Genomic DNA, 20307 nt, shown 5'->3' with positions numbered 1-20307 from the left:
CTACTAATCAGTGCAGGAGTACATGAAATCAGACGCTTTGGTCTTTTGGCCCCTTTTTGTCACTGTAAACCCATGACAGTATCCTCCTTTTAAGAGGGACCTCCGGAATCTCATGGCCTGGTCTATCAGGGTGTGCCGCATGAAAGGACCGGATCAACCTGACCGCATGGACATCAGTTGTTAGTACCCACATTCTCTTTTCAGGATCGTAACACTTCCAGTGTACCAGATACTGAAGTGACTGAGGAACCAAGCAACGATCCACAATCTTGGCTATCTGAAACTCAAAAAATTCCCATAAAAAATGAACGGAGATTGAGGTGGTGGTGATGGTTCAGAGGACGCGACATATTTTTTGGGTAGAGACTGATGAAACACATTATGAATCCTAAAATTATGTGGCAAAGCAAGACGAAATGCTACAGGGTTGACAACGTCCACAATCTTATAATGACCGATGAACCTGGGTCCCGGTTTACAAGAAGGGACCTTAACTTAATGTTCTTCAAGGACAACCAAACCAAATCACCAACACACAGGTCTGGACCCACCAAATGTCTCAGATCAACTACACTCTTATATTTGAACCCCAGCTTCCTCAAATGATTAAGAACCCCTTGCCATACAGACAGAGGCGTAGCTAGGGTTTTGGTTCAGGGGGCGAAGCTTCTGAGTGGGCCCCTAACCAGGTAACCTTAATTACAACTGGGTGACGTACCTTAATAGTGGAGGACAACCTCAGCAGATGACTGCGCTGTTACTGAAGATAATCTCTATATAAAGACCAACATGGATATTACCTCCATATTGTCAGTGGTAAATACCAGTCCTACAGAACATATAAGAGATGACAGCACAGTTACAGATAATGACTTACCGCTGACGATCTTTCTGATGGAATCGTTCACTTTTCCAGTCTTTTCCATCTGGCCCAGGCCGACATGACAACTTCTTCCAGCCAGTAAGTGCCCTAAAATACAGTGCCAACATTTTGCCCCCTAGAAAGTAATAATGCCCTGTGTGCCGCTTTGATAGTCACAGTAACCTGAGTTCCCCTATAACAATAAGTGCCCACTTTACATTTAATAATGTCCCGAGTCAACCCCCCTGTACAGCTCCCCTATACATAGTATGATGCTCTCTTATACACAGTATAATGCCCCCTTGCTGTATAATACCACCCACACAGTATACTGACCCCTTAGTAGCCTCCAAACTATTTGATGGCTCCAACACTGTATGATGGCCTCCTCACTGTAATCCCCACACTGTACAATGGCCCATTCACTGTAATCTCCACACTGTATGATGCCCCCTAGATAGCCTCCATATATTATAATGCACCAGATCGTCCTAAATGTAGTATAATGCACTCCCCATAAGCCTCTATGTACTATAGTGCACTCCCCATAAGCTTCCATATAGTATAATGCACTCCCCATAGGCCTACTCTATATTGTATAATGCACCCCACATAGGCAGACACTATAGCACAAGGCAGCACCCATAGGCAGACTCTATAGCACAAGGCAGCACCCATAGGCAGACTCTATAGTATAAGGCAGCACCTCATAGGCAGACCCTGTAGTATAAGGCAGCACACCATAGGCAGACCCTGTAGTATAAAGCAGCACTCCTATAGACAGACCCTTTAATATAAAGCAGCACCCCATAAGCAGATCCTGTAGTATAAAGCAGCACACCTATAGGCAGACCCTGTAGTATAAGGCAGCACCCTATAGGCAGACTCTGTAGTATAAAGCAGCACCCCTATAGACAGATCCTGTAGTATAAGGCAGCTCCCATAAAAAATAAATACTCACCTCTCTTCTTCCTGGTTCCTCCGCAGCTCTGAGCACCCGCTCATCTCCTGACACCGGGCGCCGGTTAGTGACGTCATCGCGACCGCTGTCAGTGTCGGCGGCGGTGATGCCAGACGCTGACAGGGGGATGATGGGAGAAAGAGCGTAGCGCTCCTTCTCCCATCAATGTGATCAGCTGTATCTGCTAAATGCCGGTACAGCTGACCTTGCAATGACGGGTGCCATGGCCCCCCCACCTGCTCAGAGGCCCCATATCGGCCGGGTGGCAGAGCAGGGAGATTGATTCTCCCTGCTCTGCCGCAGAATGTAACTGTATCGGCATCCACCTTAACATTCTTATTCCTCGGCCTATAACTCGCAAAAAAGTTGAATATGATGAAGAACAAAAAAAAGCCTTGCCTGTCTAGGCATCAAACGCTTAGCAGATTCTACGTTTAAAATATTTTTGTGATCAGTAATTACCAGGAGCGGTGTAGAGATTTGTACTCACTCCACGCTATGGTTGTGGCAGGCACAGGAAGCAGTTTTCATAAAAATGTTCAGTCAAGTTTATGAAAATCCCATAAACCTGCTTTAGCATAAGCAAACAAAGGAAAGCCTTCTCCGGCGGAAAAGGAAAACAATCAGAAAATAAACAGTTCATTTAACACTGGGGGTCTGCCTGCTCAGGTCAGTGTCTTTAGCAAACACGCTGGAGGCCTCCACACCTCTAGTCACAGACACTGAATGAGACACTCAGTCTACATTTTATCTGCCAAACCACACCCCTGGGGTAGGGATATGTGAGGAGTCATTCCCACCCATTTCTTATGATTGCTCATAAAACACGACCCTGGAATGGCCTAAGAACCCTCTCAGAATTATATGTGCTGGAGCATGCTTCCGCGCTCACATAACCACAGCTAATAACTGCAATGACACATATCTTCCCTCAAGGACCCGTCCGGTGGTCACCAGATTAACTGCACCTTCCTGTTGTGAATTCTGTTATCGAACTCCCTCCTGTGGTCATGAATGGTACTTCGGCGAGTTCTGTCCATGGACTCCCTCTGGTGGCTGTGAGTGGAGCTGCTGCTTCTGAGGTTCCTTCCACAGGTGACGTAGGTTATTCTTTGGCTGGCTGCTCTATTTAACTCCACTCAGATCGTTACTTCATGCCAGCTGTCAATGTTCTTGTACTAGTTCAGTTCGCTCTTGGATCTTTCTGGTGACCTGTCTACTCCAGCAGAAGCTAAGTCCCTGCTAGTTTATTATTTGTTCATTGTTTCCTTGTCCAGCTTGCTATCATGATTTTGCTTTGCTAGCTGAAAGCTCTGGGACGCAGAGTGGCATCTCCGCACCGTGAGTTGGTGCGGAGGTCTTTTTGCACACTCTGCGTGGTCTTTTTGTAGTTTTTTGTGCTGACCGCAAAGATACCTTTCCTATCCTCAGTCTGTTTAGTAAGTCGGGCCTCCCTTTGCTAAAACCTGTTTCATTTCTGCGTTTGTGACTTTCATCTTAACTCACAGTCAATATATGTGGGGGGCTGCCTTTTCCTTTGGGGAATTTCTCTGAGGCAAGGTAGGCTTTATTTTCTATCTTTAGGGCTAGTTAGCTCTTAGGCTGTGAAGAGGCGTCTATGCAGAGTCAGGTACGTTCCACGGCTATTTCTAGTTGTTGTGATAGGATTAGGGGTTGCGGTCAGCAGAGCTCCCACTTCCCAGAGCTTGTCCTGTGTGAGTTTAACCATCAGGTCATTCCGGGTGCTCCTAACCACCACGTCCATAACACCTTCCAGAAAATAATGCCACTCTTCAAAGACCCACTTAACTGCCAAGAGTTACCTGGTACAAATGTCATAGTTTTTCTCAGCGGATGATAGTTTTCTTAGAATAATTTGCACACGGATGCCATTTACTAGGAGATGCACCCTGCATTATTACAGCCCCCACTTCAGATGCATCAACTGCTACAATAAATGACTGAGTGATATCAGGCTGTATAACAATTGGTGCAGATGCAAAACATTTATTCAAGGTATCAAAAGCCTCCCAGGCTGGACTGGACAATTCGAAAAAAGTCCGTCTCTTTCCTGGTCGTATCCATCAGAAAAGTTTTTGAAGAACTTTCAGTAGTAGTTGGCGAAACCAAAAAACTTTTGGAAGGCCTGTAGGCCTGGACTTTTGCTGGATCCATTCGAAAACCAGTGGACAATAAAAAGTAACCCAGAAAAGGGATCTCCTGAACTGAGAACATGCATTTCTCTGGTGTGACAAATAATTTATTGTATCTGAAGGACCTGCCTGACATGTACCCAATGTGACTCGAGGTCAGGCAAATAAAACAAAATGTCATCAAGGTAGATCACATCAAACCTACCTGCTAGGTGACTAAACATGTCATTAACAAAGTGTTGAAAGATGGTGGGAGCATTAGTCAACCCAAATGGCATCACAGGGTTTTCATAGTGACTCTCAGGAGTATTGAAGGCTGTCTTCCACTCATCCCCCTCCTTGATGCAAATGAGCTTATAAGCCCACCTGAGAAGCAACTTAGAGATTCATATGGCTCCCACAATCTTATTTAAGAGGGAGAGGGTATGGATCCTGGACTGTAATCCAACTGAGTTTGCAAACGTCTTGACAAAGAAAAGACCTGCAGCAATGGGAGATGAAGGTCTGCCAGTTCCAGGCTGAGCTGCTGCAGTTGCCCAGCCAGAGCAATAATAGGATCCATGATGGATCAAAAAATAGTATGGGCCAGTGTTAATGTCAGAAGTCTGTTGTTGGAACACCCGAGGCAAGGAGCTTCTTCCCTGTTCCAAATGCTAGGGGCATTCTTCTGTAATTTTTCCTAGCAAATAGTCTATTGTCGCAGGTCTCAGCCTGTTCTCTAATGAGTGCACCTTAAGGTACCTTCACACTAAGCGACGCTGCAGCGATACCGACAACGATGTTGATCGCTGCAACGTCACTGTTTGGTCACTGGAGAGCTGTCACACAGACAGCTCTCCAGCGACCAACGATGCCGGTAACCAGGGTAAATATTGGGTTACTAAGCGCAGGGCCGCGCTTAGTAACCCGATGTTTACCCTGGTTGCCATCGTAAAAGTAAAAAAAACAAACACTACATACTTACCTTCGCTGTCTGTCCCCGGCGCTCTGCTTTCCTGCACTGACTGTGAGCACAGCGGCCGGAAAGCAGAGCGGGGACAGACAGCGGAAGGTAAGTATGTAGTGTTTGTTTTTTTTAACTTTTACGCTGGTAACCAGGGTAAACATCGGGTTACTAAGCGCGGCCCTGGGCTTAGTAACCCGATGTTTACCATGGTTACCAGTGAAGACATCGCTGAGTCGGCGTCACACACGCCGATTCAGTGATGTCTGCAGGAAGTCCAGCGACGAAATAAAGTGCTGGACTTTCTGCAGCGACCAACGACATCACAGCAGGATCCTGACCGCTGCTGCGTGTCAAACTGAACGATATCGCTAGCCAGGACGCTGCAACGTCACAGATCGCTAGCGATATCGTTCAGTGTGAAGGTACCTTTAGAGATAACGTCATGGCCGGACAAATAAGACACAGAACACCAGGCATGCATCTGAAGTATCTCTAGTTTATTAAGCTTACACACACTTTTTATGCATTCTTATGTCGGAGGCGGATTCTCCATATATGGGCTAAGCGTTGGGGAGTTTACTCCCTTGCCTCCCTATGGTTTCGCAAACATATTTTTCTATACAAAACATTATTCGTTATCTTCCAAGGACATTTCATGCTCCATGCGCTGCTACAATTAGTTCAATAACAGCAATATCAGCGGTATGAAAAATAGTGACTAACAACTTGTTTATCTGACCTTTAGTAACACTTACACAAAATGGAGGCAAGCAAAATAAAATGGATCCTGCTATAACATAGTCAACATATGTAATATTATGTGGTAAAGTAGAGATCACTGTATGTGGAGTCATCATGTTGATTCACAGCTTTTAAATCTCCTAATTATGAGCGAAGAGAGAAGCAATTTCTGGCTTGGAAGTACGGACTAAAAATGTTCATCTCTCACATTTACTGTGACATTGATAATAAAGAACGGCAAAGTTATTGCACAGTTCATGCCAACTCTTGAGTGCTCTAATATTAAAATATAGTTTCAATCTGGGTGTTGGAGATAAGTTTCTTTTATAAATTTAAAGGATACGAGTAAAAAATCTGATCAGAATATGATAATGTGTTCTTTGCTGGAATTTTATTGTTTTTATTCCTTTAAGTGCTGAATTCTATATCTGTAAATGGATGAGTCGTTAACGCTCTTGTCTTTTACCACTGGAACCAAGGGCAACCAGGATGTATCGGTGTGTTCTTAGAGCCCCCATACACCTTAGACTAATGTCAGCTGAACTCGCCAATATCAAAGGGCTTGGCCGATGGTCTAATGTGTAAGGGGGTATTAACCAACTGATGGTTGGGGGAGATATATATATTGGGCATGTGCAATCGCTCAAGTCCTTCACAACCTTATTGTTGCAAAACATACTGATGGCATTGACAGAAGAATTTCTAAACTAGTGAATGTTCCAGTGAGCACTGTTGGAGCCATAATCTGAAAGTGGAAAGAACATAATTTCACCTTGAACCAGCCACCGCCACATGCTCTCTGCAAAATTTCAGACAGAGGAGTGAAAAGAATTATGAGAAGAGTTGTCCAAGGAAAAAGGACAACCTGTGGAGAGCTACAAAAAAGACCTGGAATCAGCAGGTACAATTGTTTCAAAGAAAGCTATAAGAAATGCACTCATCCTCCATGACCTGTATTCACACTCCCACACAAGACTCCATTAATGATCAAAAGCATGTTCAGGAGCATTTACAGTTTGCTCAACAACATTTAGGCAAGCCTGTGACATACTGGGAGAATATAGTCTGGTCAGATGAGACCAAAATTGAACTCTTTGAATGCCATAATACACATAATTTTAAAACGTAATACCAGCAGTGAATTTAGAGGTGGGAACATCATGGTGTTGAGGAGTAAAATGGCACCAACATTTTGATCTGCAAATATTGGTATGGATGGCCGTCCATATACAACTTCTTATAGGATATATCTGGGTGTTGTACAGCTCAAGGTATAGCATGCATTCAGATAGTTGGAATAGAAATGCAGCACTCACTCATATCCTTTGAATTAAAGTCCTTTGTTCCACACACATGGACATCATTATTTGCGGTGAGCAGGTAAAAACAGGGATTAAAGCAGGGGAGAGGAAAAGCAACGGACTACAGTCGTTTCGCGTCTTAACTGACGCTTCTACGGGTCCATTAGTATTATTATTTATTATTATAGCGCCATTTATTCCATGGCGCTTTACATGTGAGGAGGGGTATACATAATAAAAACAAGTACAATAATCTTAAACAATACAAGTCACAACTGGTACAGGAGGAGAGAGGACCCTGCCCGCGAGGTCCATTCATAATTGTGTGGAATAAAGGACTTTTAATTCACGTGATATGGGTGAGTGCTGCATTTCTATTTCTACTTTCTGAATACATCACGGCGTGGGGTGGTTTTTCTGTATACGGCACTGGCAAACTTCATCTCATTGAAGGAAGGATGAATGTACGTACAAATGTACCGAAACTTTCTTGGTAAAACTCTGCTGCCATCTAACAGGATCTAGATGATGAAATGAGGGAGGACATTTCAGCAAAACAATGATCCCAAACACACAGCCAAAGAAACTCTCATTTGGTTTCAGAGGAAGAAAATAAATCTGTTAGAATGGCCAAGCTAATCACCGACCTGAATCCAATAGAAAATTTATGGAAGGAAATAAAGTTCAGAGTTCATAAAAGAAGCCCAGAGAACCTTCAGGATTTGAAGAATGTGTGGAAGAATGGGCCAAAATCACACCTGAGCAATGCATGCAACTAGTTTCTCCATACAAGCGACATCTTCAAGCTGTTATCACCATCTAGGCATCTAGGAAATAGCGACCACAATATTGTACAGTTTCACCTGTCTTTCACTAGGGGGACTTGTCAGGGAGTCACAAAAACACTGAACTTTAGGAAGGCAAAGTTTGACCAGCTTAGAGATGCCCTTAATCTGGTAGACTGGGACAATATCCTCAGAAATAAGAATACAGATAATAAATGGGAAATGTTTAAGAACATCCTAAATAGGCAGTGTAAGCGGTTTATACCTTGTGGGAATAAAAGGACTAGAAATAGGAAAAACCCAATGTGGCTAAACAAAGAAGTAAGACAGGCAATTAACAGTAAAAAGAAAGCATTTGCACTACTAAAGCAGGATGGCACCATTGAAGCTCTAAAAAACTATAGGGAGAAAAATACTTTATCTAAAAAACTAATTAAAGCTGCCAAAAAGGAAACAGAGAAGCACATTGCTAAGGAGAGTAAAACTAATCCCAAACTGTTCTTCAACTATATCAATAGTAAAAGAATAAAAACTGAAAATGTAGGCCCCTTAAAAAATAGTGAGGAAAGAATGGTTGTAGATGACAAGGAAAAAGCTAACATATTAAACACCTTCTTCTCCACGGTATTCACGGTGGAAAATGAAATGCTAGGTGAAATCCCAAGAAACAATGAAAACCCTATATTAAGGGTCACCAATCTAACCCAAGAAGAGGTGCGAAACCGGCTAAATAAGATTAAAATAGATAAATCTCCGGGTCCGGATGGCATACACCCACGAGTACTAAGAGAACTAAGTAATGTAATAGATAAACCATTATTTCTTATTTTTAGGGACTCTATAGCGACAGGGTCTGTTCCGCAGGACTGGCGCATAGCAAATGTGGTGCCAATATTCAAAAAGGGCTCTAAAAGTGAACCTGGAAATTATAGGCCAGTAAGTCTAACCTCTATTGTTGGTAAAATATTTGAAGGGTTTCTGAGGGATGTTATTCTGGATTATCTCAATGAGAATAACTGTTTCACTCCATATCAGCATGGGTTTATGAGAAATCGCTCCTGTCAAACCAATCTAATCAGTTTTTATGAAGAGGTAAGCTATAGGCTGGACCACGGTGAGTCATTGGACGTGGTATATCTCGATTTTTCCAAAGCGTTTGATACCGTGCCGCACAAGAGGTTGGTACACAAAATGAGAATGCTTGGTCTGGGGGAAAATGTGTGTAAATGGGTTAGTAACTGGCTAAGTGATAGAAAGCAGAGGGTGGTTATAAATGGTATAGTCTCTAACTGGGTCGCTGTGACCAGTGGGGTACCGCAGGGGTCAGTATTGGGACCTGTTCTCTTCAACATATTCATTAATGATCTGGTAGAAGGTTTACACAGTAAAATATCGATATTTGCAGATGATACAAAACTATGTAAAGCAGTTAATACAAGAGAAGATAGTATTCTGCTACAGATGGATCTGGATAAGTTGGAAACTTGGGCTGAAAGGTGGCAGATGAGGTTTAACAATGATAAATGTAAGGTTATACACATGGGAAGAAGGAATCAATATCACCATTACACACTGAACGGGAAACCACTGGGTAAATCTGACAGGGAGAAGGACTTGGGGATCCTAGTTAATGATAAACTTACCTGGAGCAGCCAGTGCCAGGCAGCAGCTGCCAAGGCAAACAGGATCATGGGGTGCATTAAAAGAGGTCTGGATACACATGATGAGAGCATTATACTGCCTCTGTACAAATCCCTAGTTAGACCGCACATGGAGTACTGTGTCCAGTTTTGGGCACCGGTGCTCAGGAAGGATATAATGGAACTAGAGAGAGTACAAAGGAGGGCAACAAAATTAATAAAGGGGATGGGAGAACTACAATACCCAGATAGATTAGCGAAATTAGGATTATTTAGTCTAGAAAAAAGACGACTGAGGGGCGATCTAATAACCATGTATAAGTATATAAGGGGACAATACAAATATCTCGCTGAGGATCTGTTTATACCAAGGAAGGTGACGGGCACAAGGGGGCATTCTTTGCGTCTGGAGGAGAGAAGGTTTTTCCACCAACATAGAAGAGGATTCTTTACTGTTAGGGCAGTGAGAATCTGGAATTGCTTGCCTGAGGAGGTGGTGATGGCGAACTCAGTCGAGGGGTTCAAGAGAGGCCTGGATGTCTTCCTGGAGCAGAACAATATTGTATCATACAATTATTAGGTTCTGTAGAAGGACGTAGATCTGGGGATTTATTATGATGGAATATAGGCTGAACTGGATGGACAAATGTCTTTTTTCGGCCTTACTAACTATGTTACTATGTTACTATGTAACAAAGGCTTTAGTATGAAGTATTACTTACATTTCAGTATGTGTATGCAATACTTTTTCCCCATGTCAATTCTCATTAAATACATAATTTTATTTACTGACATCTATGGTTTGATTTCTCTTCCTCTGGGGATTTGATGGCTTGTTATTGACATGCAAAGGTCAGCCAGGGCTGTAGTGATGGCCAAGATATTTGGGCTCTGCATGCCCTGGCCTCCCTCTACATAAACATCATGTCCCTTTAACAGCTCACCTGCTGCTCCATTCTGTGCACTGGCAGGTCTTCTACTCTGTTATGGATCTGCAACACAGGACTAAGGTAGAAGGGGGAAAACTGACCCTGCACTATGACTAGGCTGAAACCCTACAATGGAGTGGGCGACCCATTCCTTGCGAATAGACCCACCGACGATCCTTGGTTAATTCTCTAGCGAAGACCTATAGATAAGGGGTTCCCTAAAAGAACTAAGGACTGGGTACAAAAATGGGTCACCTCCTAGTAGAAAACACAGAGAAGGCTGCAGAAACCAATAGAAAACAGAAACTGAGGCTAGCAGAACCAGAGGTCCCAGCACTGCACAAATAACACACACAGAACACAAAGAAAAGCACCAAGCTAGAGCTCAAGCAGATTAACACTGTTGTCCAGCAAGGAATGGGAGGCAGGTGCTGGTTAATTTAGAGTGATACAAACACCTGACCCAAGACAAACCCAGCACCAGGGGAAAAAGACCAGCAGCCAGAACACCACAAGAAAATGGCGGATAGTCACAAACTAAACAGATTCTAACATACTCGGCTGCAGTCGGACTGCTTCTCTCCCTCCGGGAATAACTGAGACACAGTCCAAGAGTAACTTCAAACACAACAGTTTACGTTCATTTTCTCACAGCTCATCCAGTTTCATTATCCCAGTTACATCAGGTTTTACAGTATATGTCACTTCAGCTTTCCCTTTCTTCCTTTTCTCCTCACACGGCTCAAGCCCGGGTCCTACCGTCTCATACGGCATTTCAGTGTCCTCCCTGTCCAGATTCATTGCCTCATGTGTGGGTTCCCTCAACAGCTGTTTCACCCCAGCTCCAAGGGCATCAGCCTGCGCAATCATCTGCCACATGGCGAGTGACCTGCGAGTCTTTCCTGCTGTGTCTTCTGTTAAATATAACCTTTGTCCAGTAGCTGCTGACGCTTGCATGTTTCTGGCCCAGGCCCTTCTGATAGAGACCAGGAAGATCGCTTCCTCTAACCTAAGTGACCCCTCCTAAATTAACTATTAACAAGGTGACTAGTCTAAGCATTCTGTACCCCCTTTTAGTGGCTTTAGCACTAACTGCACTGTCCCTATAATATACATTGTGCAGCAAAAGACATGTAACACACACACATATACTGTGCTGTGTATATATATATAGTAACATAGTAACATAGTTAGTAAGGCCGAAAAAAGACATTTGTCCATCCAGTTCAGCCTATATTCCATCATAATAAATCCCCAGATCTACGTCCTTCTACAGAACCTAATAATTGTATGATACAATGTTGTTCTGCTCCAGGAAGACATCCAGGCCTCTCTTGAACCCCTCGACTGAGTTCGCCATCACCACCTCCTCAGGCAAGCAATTCCAGATTCTCACTGCCCTAACAGTAAAGAATCCTCTTCTATGTTGGTGGAAAAACCTTCTCTCCTCCAGACGCAAAGAATGCCCCCTTGTGCATATCACCTTCCTTGGTATAAACAGATCCTCAGCGAGATATTTGTATATATATATATATATATATATATATATATATAGCAGCATACATTATTATATTACAAAGGTGGATGTGCTTAAGGGGTTAGGGGTGTAGCATAGTCCCTGTAACCCCTTACAGACATCTGGTGACAATTTGATGTCAATAGCACCTTTATAAATATATTTACTTAGAAAATTGGAGACGTGTTCAATACCACTTTTAACTACTGTATATAGTTTAAACAGCAGTTACTCTTTAAATTCCACAACAAGGACAATCACTTTTTTACTGAAAAGGCTTTGTTTAATCCCTTGCCGGCATTTGACCTTGCGGTATCTCATATGCCGGCTACCAAGCTTTGATACAGGCTAAGAAATTGAGCATACAAATAGATCTAGGAACTTATCCGATACTCTGGTGCATAGTTTTTATAACCCTTGTGAATTGAGTACCCACAAGAAATCAGAGTTAGGCTTGAAGGCTGGATTCTATCCATGTGGCCTTTGTAAGGCTTGTGCAAACACAATAAAAACAAAAGTTTTTACCAATTTTGACGGCTCAAAACGGTTCGATATCAGGAAAAACATCAACTGTTCCTCTAAAGGCGTGATTTATCACGCCACATGCCCATGTGGGAAGATCTATATTGGTCTCACTACTCGTGAACTCAAGATCCGCATTCGTGAACATTGCAGGGATATTGAAAGAGCTAAAACCAGTGAGGATGAGATCAGTTTAAAAACGTTACCTCGCCACTTCAAAAAATTCCATAACTCTAATTCAAGAGGTTTGGTGGTGAAGGGTATTGACATGATCTCCATGGGTGCTCGGGGTGGCGATTTGGGCAGAGTATTGGCACAAACTGAGAGCCGCTGGATATATAAGTTGGGTACCATGACCCCTCAGGGTCTAAATGAAAGTCTGGGATTTAGTGCTTTCCTATGATTTTGTGGCGTTTTCTTGTCTGCCTACTTTTCTTTTCTTCTTCTTTTTCTCTTTTTCTGACATAGTTTTATGGGTAATTGGGTTGTTTTTAACTGTTTTTAATTGTGTTTTGTTGTTTGTCATTATCAGTGTACGTCATTTGCCTTGGACCGATTACTTATGGCTGCGTTTGTACACCATATAACGAACTGGAATCGGCATTATAGTACATGGCTTGCTGAACTGCCACGTGAATTTGTCAAGAAGAAATATACTTGTAGTGGCGGAATTGCATGATCTGCTGACAGAATATTAGCTAGGACACAGAAACCTTTGACCTCAGTGACATTTTTTTATAGATCTATTTTTTCACTGTGTCCATTTATTGTATTTATGTGACTGTATAATGATGGTATGAAGAAATGTATGTTCACTTAGCACATCAATCAGACACTGGTAGTGCGCATGCGCTTTGTGGTCCCCGCCGGACCCTCCCCCTGACGGCCCGGGACGTCTTGGTATCCTCACCTGGATATGCTGGGTCAGGGTACTGGGATGTTCACTGCCGTCGGTGGGTGGATCCCTATGGCGTGCGGATCTCGAGTGCGCATGCGCCGCCAATACCAGTTTAAATTACTTACATGTGTGAAGCCTAGTGGGTCAGTATAGGCACAATGATAGTATTTTACAAATAATTATGACTACAAGTACACACTGCTTCACATTTCACATAGATTTACTCCCGTGCACTGTCCCTGGAGTTCGGCGAGTAAAGCGTCCTGGTATCCAGGTTACAACCCCACGTGGGGATAATGCCGTCAGATTTGTTCCAACCCCTATGAGCAGCCGCATAACACTTGATTGGTCGGCATTAGGTTAAATACATCCCACTTCCTACCTACACGCACGCCCTTAGAAGAAGATATTCAATCGAAACGCGCGTCGGGCGAGCAGGTCTTGTGCTCCGTGACACATGGTAAATATATTTCCAGCTTTCTCTGTGCGGTACAATTGATTTATCACCATGGAGTGAAACAGTGGTAGTTTTTTGTCCCCATATTATTGATTTAGAGGCAAATACATTGCATTAGAGTAGCGGTCTAGTACTTGGCATGTATATAGCGCTTCATTACATCAATGCTTATTGGGCAGTGGTAACGGTGGTAATTTAAACACCTGACATAATTTGCACTATTGGTTTATTATTAGTGCAGGCACAATATTCCTCTCTGCATTTAGACATTCAATTAGCACATTGTGCAAAATGAGTAATATGCAGTTTTAATAGTGGTGTATTGTTTGGTACATTTGTAGTACCGGCTACCTGCATGGATTGTCGTTACGCAGTTTGAGTATCAATATAAATGTATAAATGATATTCACATATATATTTCTTACTGTGTAATTTGCTGCAATCATAGAGCGCTATATTTATATGTGTTGCACTCTTTATATATTATTGTTACCTACAGATACTTCACAGTTACCATAACTATTGTGCCATTGTTTAGGTCATTTGTTGTTTAGGTTGACCAACAATAGGCTTGTATAGGTATTTTGTTCACTTGAGGGCATAAAACCTGCTTTTGTAGATCGGAGGTATTCTCAATTTTATGACCTACTGTATGGTTGGGGGAAAAAAAAGTTTTTAAATTGTATGTTTCAATAAAGAATTGTTTTATATTTTTGAACTATACATTCATGTGATCCCTCTGATTATTTATGTGAGGGGTCTTTGAGCGCGTAGGCTAAGAAATTGAGTCTGCATCTTTGCCGACAGTTGATGGCTGTTATATTCAGCCATCATCTGCCTCTTACAGCCATGCATGAAGCTGAGCTCCAAATACTGCTGATAACCTGTTAAATATCGGGGTCAGTATGTGACAGTGGCATTTACATAGCCCATCCTGAGGGGCGAGCTTTTATAGTTGCCTATCGGTATGCCTGTATGACGGTACTCCTGTAAAGGCCAGTTACTGGCTGGAGACCATGATCTTTACTGTATACAGAAATACCTTGCTCTGCTGTATGTCGCTCAAGCAATCGAACAGGATCATGTCCCGTGCGATGACTAACAAATGCAATAAAAAGTAAAAAAATAAGTTTTACAAAAAAAATTAAATAATACACTTATGTTGTATCTCGATATTCATAAAAGTCCAAATTACCCAAACAGGCAAACAGTATAAAGAGAAAAAAATCCAAACACCAGAATTGCGTTTTTTTTTGCTGCCGCAACAGAGCAAATGATGGTTATAAATGGTGATCAAAACATCATATATACTTCAAAATGGTATCATTAAAAAGATTGGCGCAGGGCTCAAAATACAAGTCTTTATACAGTCTCACTGACTGAAAATTGAAAACGTTATGGCTCTTGAAAAGGTGACACAAAAAACTTTTTTTTCTCGTAAAGTCTTGATTTTTCTCATTACTTTAAAAAAAAAAACAACTAGTCCTATTTGGTATATCCATAATCACTGACTTGTACAATCATATTGCAAGGTGATGTTTTGTATATATTGAATGCAATGCTGTGAATAAAATACCCCAAAAACAAGTGCACAGTTTAGCTTTTTCCACTATTTCACCAGAGTTATTTTTCTCGCTTTTCAGTACATCACATTATAAAAAAAGCAATTTTGTCATTCTAAAGTACAATGCGTCCCGAAAAAATCAAGCCCTTATACAGCTATGTCAATGGAAAAATAAAAAAGTTATGGCACTTGGAAGAATGGTAGGAAAAAAACAAAAGCTCAAAAAACGGGGCTCATAAAACTTTTACAAATAAAGCAACTTTTGTAAAAACTGCTTGGTAAAGGTTGCCCATTTCTTGATGTATACTATACTAATCTAACTATCAGTTCCTAAAATAAATTGTCTTTCCGAGGAATAAAAGGACACAAACTCCTGCATTCTGAAGAGAAGCCTTGGCAGCCCGTCATGTCTCCCTTGGCCTCTAGCAACCGAAGAGGATGTTAAATGACTTCATTAGTAAATTGATTTATTCACACAAGACATACTTTCAAGATGGAAATGAAATGGCTTGAAAATTTATGTCTGAAAGAAAGTGTCCTAATAAGATTTGCATTTTCTGATCATTCTGAAAACAGTCTCTATTGTTAGGTCTTAATTAATCTTTTCTAAGGAGTTAATGTGAGGACATGGCTGAATTTTAAAGCTCCGCTCCACTTCAAACCTGAAAATGACTTCACGTAACCCCAGATTCCGGAGATTTTCAATCATTTATGACCTATGTTTGTCATTTCAGTGGGGTCTTTTGTATGGAGTCACTTGTCACAACTCCTAGAATCTGATGACCCTCTCAAACAAGTCGTTGCCGATAACCTCCCTGATGACATTCTCACCAAGGATTTCGAGGGTGAATCATGGAAATACTCCACATATTCAGATGCTACAGTTCATTCAGGTACCATTACCAACCACTACCAGCAAACTAGCAAACCTCTGTCTTTTTTTTTTTTTTTTTGCGTTATTGCCCCATGAATGGGACTGTAGAGGGTGTTTATACGCAGTCTATAAGTGAAAAAAGTGGAATTAAAACCTCCCATGATATGGATTTGACATGTTAGTATTTATGAAACTGAGAGCCTGTTCCTTAGTAGTATTGAAAATAGACTAATGTGCCATAAAAAGCGAATATATTCGCAAAGCCAAATTTACGCACAGTATTTGGTCAAACGCAAAAGTGAACGCGAGAAAAGAAGTAGTAATTATTATTTATATTTTTTCTTCCTTTTGAATGCACTGTTGGCTAAAAAATACACATCAAACATTGTACTGAAACTGCGTTAGAAAATCTGGTCTTAAAGGGAATCTGTCACCAGATTTTTACCACCAAATCTGAGAACAGCATAAGGTGGAAACAGAGACTCTGATCCCAGTGGTGGGTCAATTAATGCACTGGTTTCTGCAGTTTTTATAAAATCACTGTTTTGTCTGTTTCAGATCTACCAGTTCTTTAAATGCTGAGCTCTGTACAACCCCGCCCACATCACTGATTGGCTGCTTTATGTGTACAAGCCAATCAGTGATGTGGGCGGGGTTGTACAGAGCTTAGCATTCAGAGAACTGGTAGATTGGCAGCAGTTAGAACAGTGATTTCATCGAAACTGTCGCAAGCAGCCCAGTAAGTGATACATCGCAGAAATCAGGATCTCTGTCCCCACATCATGCTGCTCTCAGATGGGAAAAACCTGGTGACAGATTCCTTTTAAAGAGAATCTTATGAGCTCATAAAATTACCAATGAAACAAATCACCGTCCCCTTCTCTAGTGTCCAAACTGTTTTCTTTTTTTGTATGCTATTTACCGTAGTTGCTTTTTAATTAAATTCCTCACTTTAGATTAATTTATGTGGTGTGCAAAATACGCAATATATTGGGCTACAGAGGTCCACAACTTTGTTACCTATGCCAAATTCACACAATCATGCCTTTTTTTAAGACAGCACATGAATTCAACATGGATGACATCAGTGTACTGTTTGGTATATCACAGGCCCATTAATTTACATATATAACTTTGGTCCGCAAACTTTAGCAACTCGGACATATCTCCATTTTAAGGTTCATAGACTTTAATGGATATGTGTTCCTTTGAAAAAAGACTGATAAAACATGTACACAAATGTCCATAATGTGAATGTGGCCTTAGTCAAAGCAAATTATGCACCTCAACTGAAAATGTAACAGCTTTTAATTATAAATCATGTATCACTATGGAAGTTTTTAGAAATTTGTGTTACTCTTGTTATTGTGGCAAGTGTGATACACTGTGTTTTTGCCATTCCTTTATGAAAAGCTTTTGCCCTTAATATTTTACATAAATCCTTACAGATTCTGTAGGTGCCAATATGGAGGCTTCACTGATTTTTACACCTTCATCCTTCATTCCACGCTCTGCAATGGCCAACCTTACAATACACACGTTGGGACGAGCAGTGAATGTAATGGAGGTGAGTCAGTATGTTACCTACTTGTATAGCTTAAATTCAAGTGATCATTTCTCATACGATTTATACATTTTTTCTAAGGTGTTCTGCGGGATTAGAAAATAAATAAGTAAATAACTAAAATAAATCTAATTATAACTTCGTACACTTAATTAGCAAATCATAATTGTTTTCTCTATGGTGGTATCAATATGGAACTAAAATGGCTGCCGTCCTGTTACAGTCACAGAAACATGTCCTAGAATGTCAGTACAAGAGACTATGAGCATGTGCAGTAGGAAGGTCCACTACAGTGACTATGAAGATTCAAGTACATATACCACACATAGTCATTCAAAATTACAGGTAGGACAGCAATGTGAGCAGCCTTTTCCTACCTCAGCACCCCCAGTATCTCCAGTATTAGTTCAGTTAGACATGGTGGACAGCAGTGTGAGCAACCTCTTCTGACGTCATCACTCCCAGTATCTCCAGTATTAGGTCATATAGACAGGGTGGACAGCAGTATGAGCAGCCTCTTCTTACCTTATCACTCCTGGTATCTCCAGTATTAGACCAGATATACAGCGTGGACAGCAGTGTGAGCAGCTTCTTCTTATCTAATCACTCCTGGTATCTCCAGTATTAGGTCATAGAGACAAGCTGGTCTTACCTTATCACTACTGGTATCTCCAGTATTAGGTCATATAGACAGGCTGGACAGCAGTGTGAGCAGCTTCTTCTTACCTCATCACTCCTGGTATCTCCAGTATTAGTCCAGTGAAGCAGGGTGGACAGCAGTGTGAGCAGCCTCTTCTTACCTCATCACTCCTGGTATCTCCAGTATTAGGTCATAAAGACAGGGTGGACAGCAGTGTGAGCAACCTCTTCTGACGTCATCACTCCCAGTATCTCCAGTATTAGGTCATATAGACAGGGTGGACAGCAGTATGAGCAGCCTCTTCTTACCTTATCACTCCTGGTATCTCCAGTATTAGACCAGATATACAGCGTGGACAGCAGTGTGAGCAGCTTCTTCTTATCTAATCACTCCTGGTATCTCCAGTATTCGGTCATATAGACAGGGTGGTCTTACCTTATCACTCCTGGTATCTCCAGTATTAGGTCATATAGACAGGCTGGACAGCAGTGTGAGCAGCTTCTTCTTATCTAATCACTCCTGGTATCTCCAGTATTAGGTCATAGAGACAAGCTGGTCTTACCTTATCACTCCTGGTATCTCCAGTATTAGGTCATATAGACAGGCTGGACAGCAGTGTGAGCAGCTTCTTCTTACCTCATCACTCCTGGTATCTCCAGTATTAGTCCAGTGAAGCAGGGTGGACAGCAGTGTGAGCAGCCTCTTCTTACTTCATCACTCCTGGTATCTCCAGTATTAGGTCATAAAGACAGGGTGGACAGCAGTGTGAGCAACCTCTTCTTATCTCCGCACCACTGGTATCTTCAGTATTAGATCAGATAGAAAGGTTGGACAATAGTATGAGCAGCTTCTTCTTACCTCACCACCCCTGGTATCTGCAGTATTAAATTATATAGACTTGATGGATACATCTTCTTGCCTCAGCACTTATGGAATGATATGTCCTATATTAGGTCATACAGACAGGGCGGACAGCAGTGTGAGAGGCCTCTTCTTGCATCATCACTCCTGGTATCTCCAGTATTAGGTCATATAGACAGGGTGGACAACAGTGTGAGCAGCCTCTTCTTACCTCATCACTTCTGATATCTCCAGTATTAGATAACATTGACAAGGTGGACAGCAGTGTGAGCAGCCTCTTCTTACCTCCGCCGTCTTGATATCTCCAGTATTAGATCAGCTAGACACGGTGGACAGTAGTATTTCCATATCAGGTCATATCAGGAACTTAAATTTAGGGTATTTTATAGCAATTACAGTATATACATTTGTAATTTAATACAATAGCTATTAACAGCTTGTTTCCCAAAAAAAATATGCTCATAGTTAACGTTGGAAATTGATGGTGGCCATTACCACTTTAATGTTTTATCCTAGCTTGGAATTCACTTGGAAAATGCAGAAGATCTTCTCAAGTCATTACTGGGTCGTCACTCTTCAACATTAAATGAAATTCTTGTGGGGAAAGGGGAAGACAAGCAGTTTACTTCTGAACCACCCATGGAGACTGTAACATCACCTACTGATAAGAGACATACATCTAAGCTGTACAATCCAGGGGAACTGCTGGGAAAAAAGTCTGATCAACAAAAAGTCAAGAAATCCAAGCACAGCTGTCCAAGTGGAAAGTACAACAAGCTAAATGAACTACACCAGAAGGTAATGAAGTATTACATCCTAATCCAAGCCAAACAGACCTTTCACCCTGGTCTGTATAGGAGGTCAGATGCCACAAGCCCACCATTGTGCGTCACATGTCATGGCCCCAGGTGCTACCACTGGAGCCAGATGCAGCTGCAAGTTGACTCATGAGTCATGATCAAAAATTTTTATATGATACAATTGTAACAGTAAAGAAAGAAGATCCTAGTAGTCATATTAGAAACATAAAATAAAGCATAGAAATACATAGACCATGATTTTTCTTTCTGTTAATTTATAGTTAATGGGTTGT

General features: G+C 41.7%; 1 protein-coding gene across 1 annotated transcript in view; it reads left to right on the top strand.

Annotated features, from left to right (window-relative positions):
* LOC138646122 (uncharacterized) overlaps nt 1–20307 on the top strand; it is a 437282-nt gene that overhangs the window by 108770 nt on the left and 308205 nt on the right. Inside the window, exons 14-16 of the mRNA XM_069735585.1 lie at nt 16010–16168; nt 17598–17716; nt 19731–20012. Of these exons, the coding sequence (XP_069591686.1) occupies nt 16010–16168; nt 17598–17716; nt 19731–20012 (560 nt within the window). The remainder of the gene's footprint in view (nt 1–16009; nt 16169–17597; nt 17717–19730; nt 20013–20307) is intronic.

This window comes from Ranitomeya imitator, chromosome 7 (genome assembly GCF_032444005.1).
Source record: "Ranitomeya imitator isolate aRanImi1 chromosome 7, aRanImi1.pri, whole genome shotgun sequence".
In the NCBI taxonomy this organism is placed as follows: domain Eukaryota; kingdom Metazoa; phylum Chordata; class Amphibia; order Anura; family Dendrobatidae; genus Ranitomeya; species Ranitomeya imitator.
Note: the sequence above shows the minus strand (reverse complement) of the source record. Positions and strands in the feature narration are given on the sequence as shown.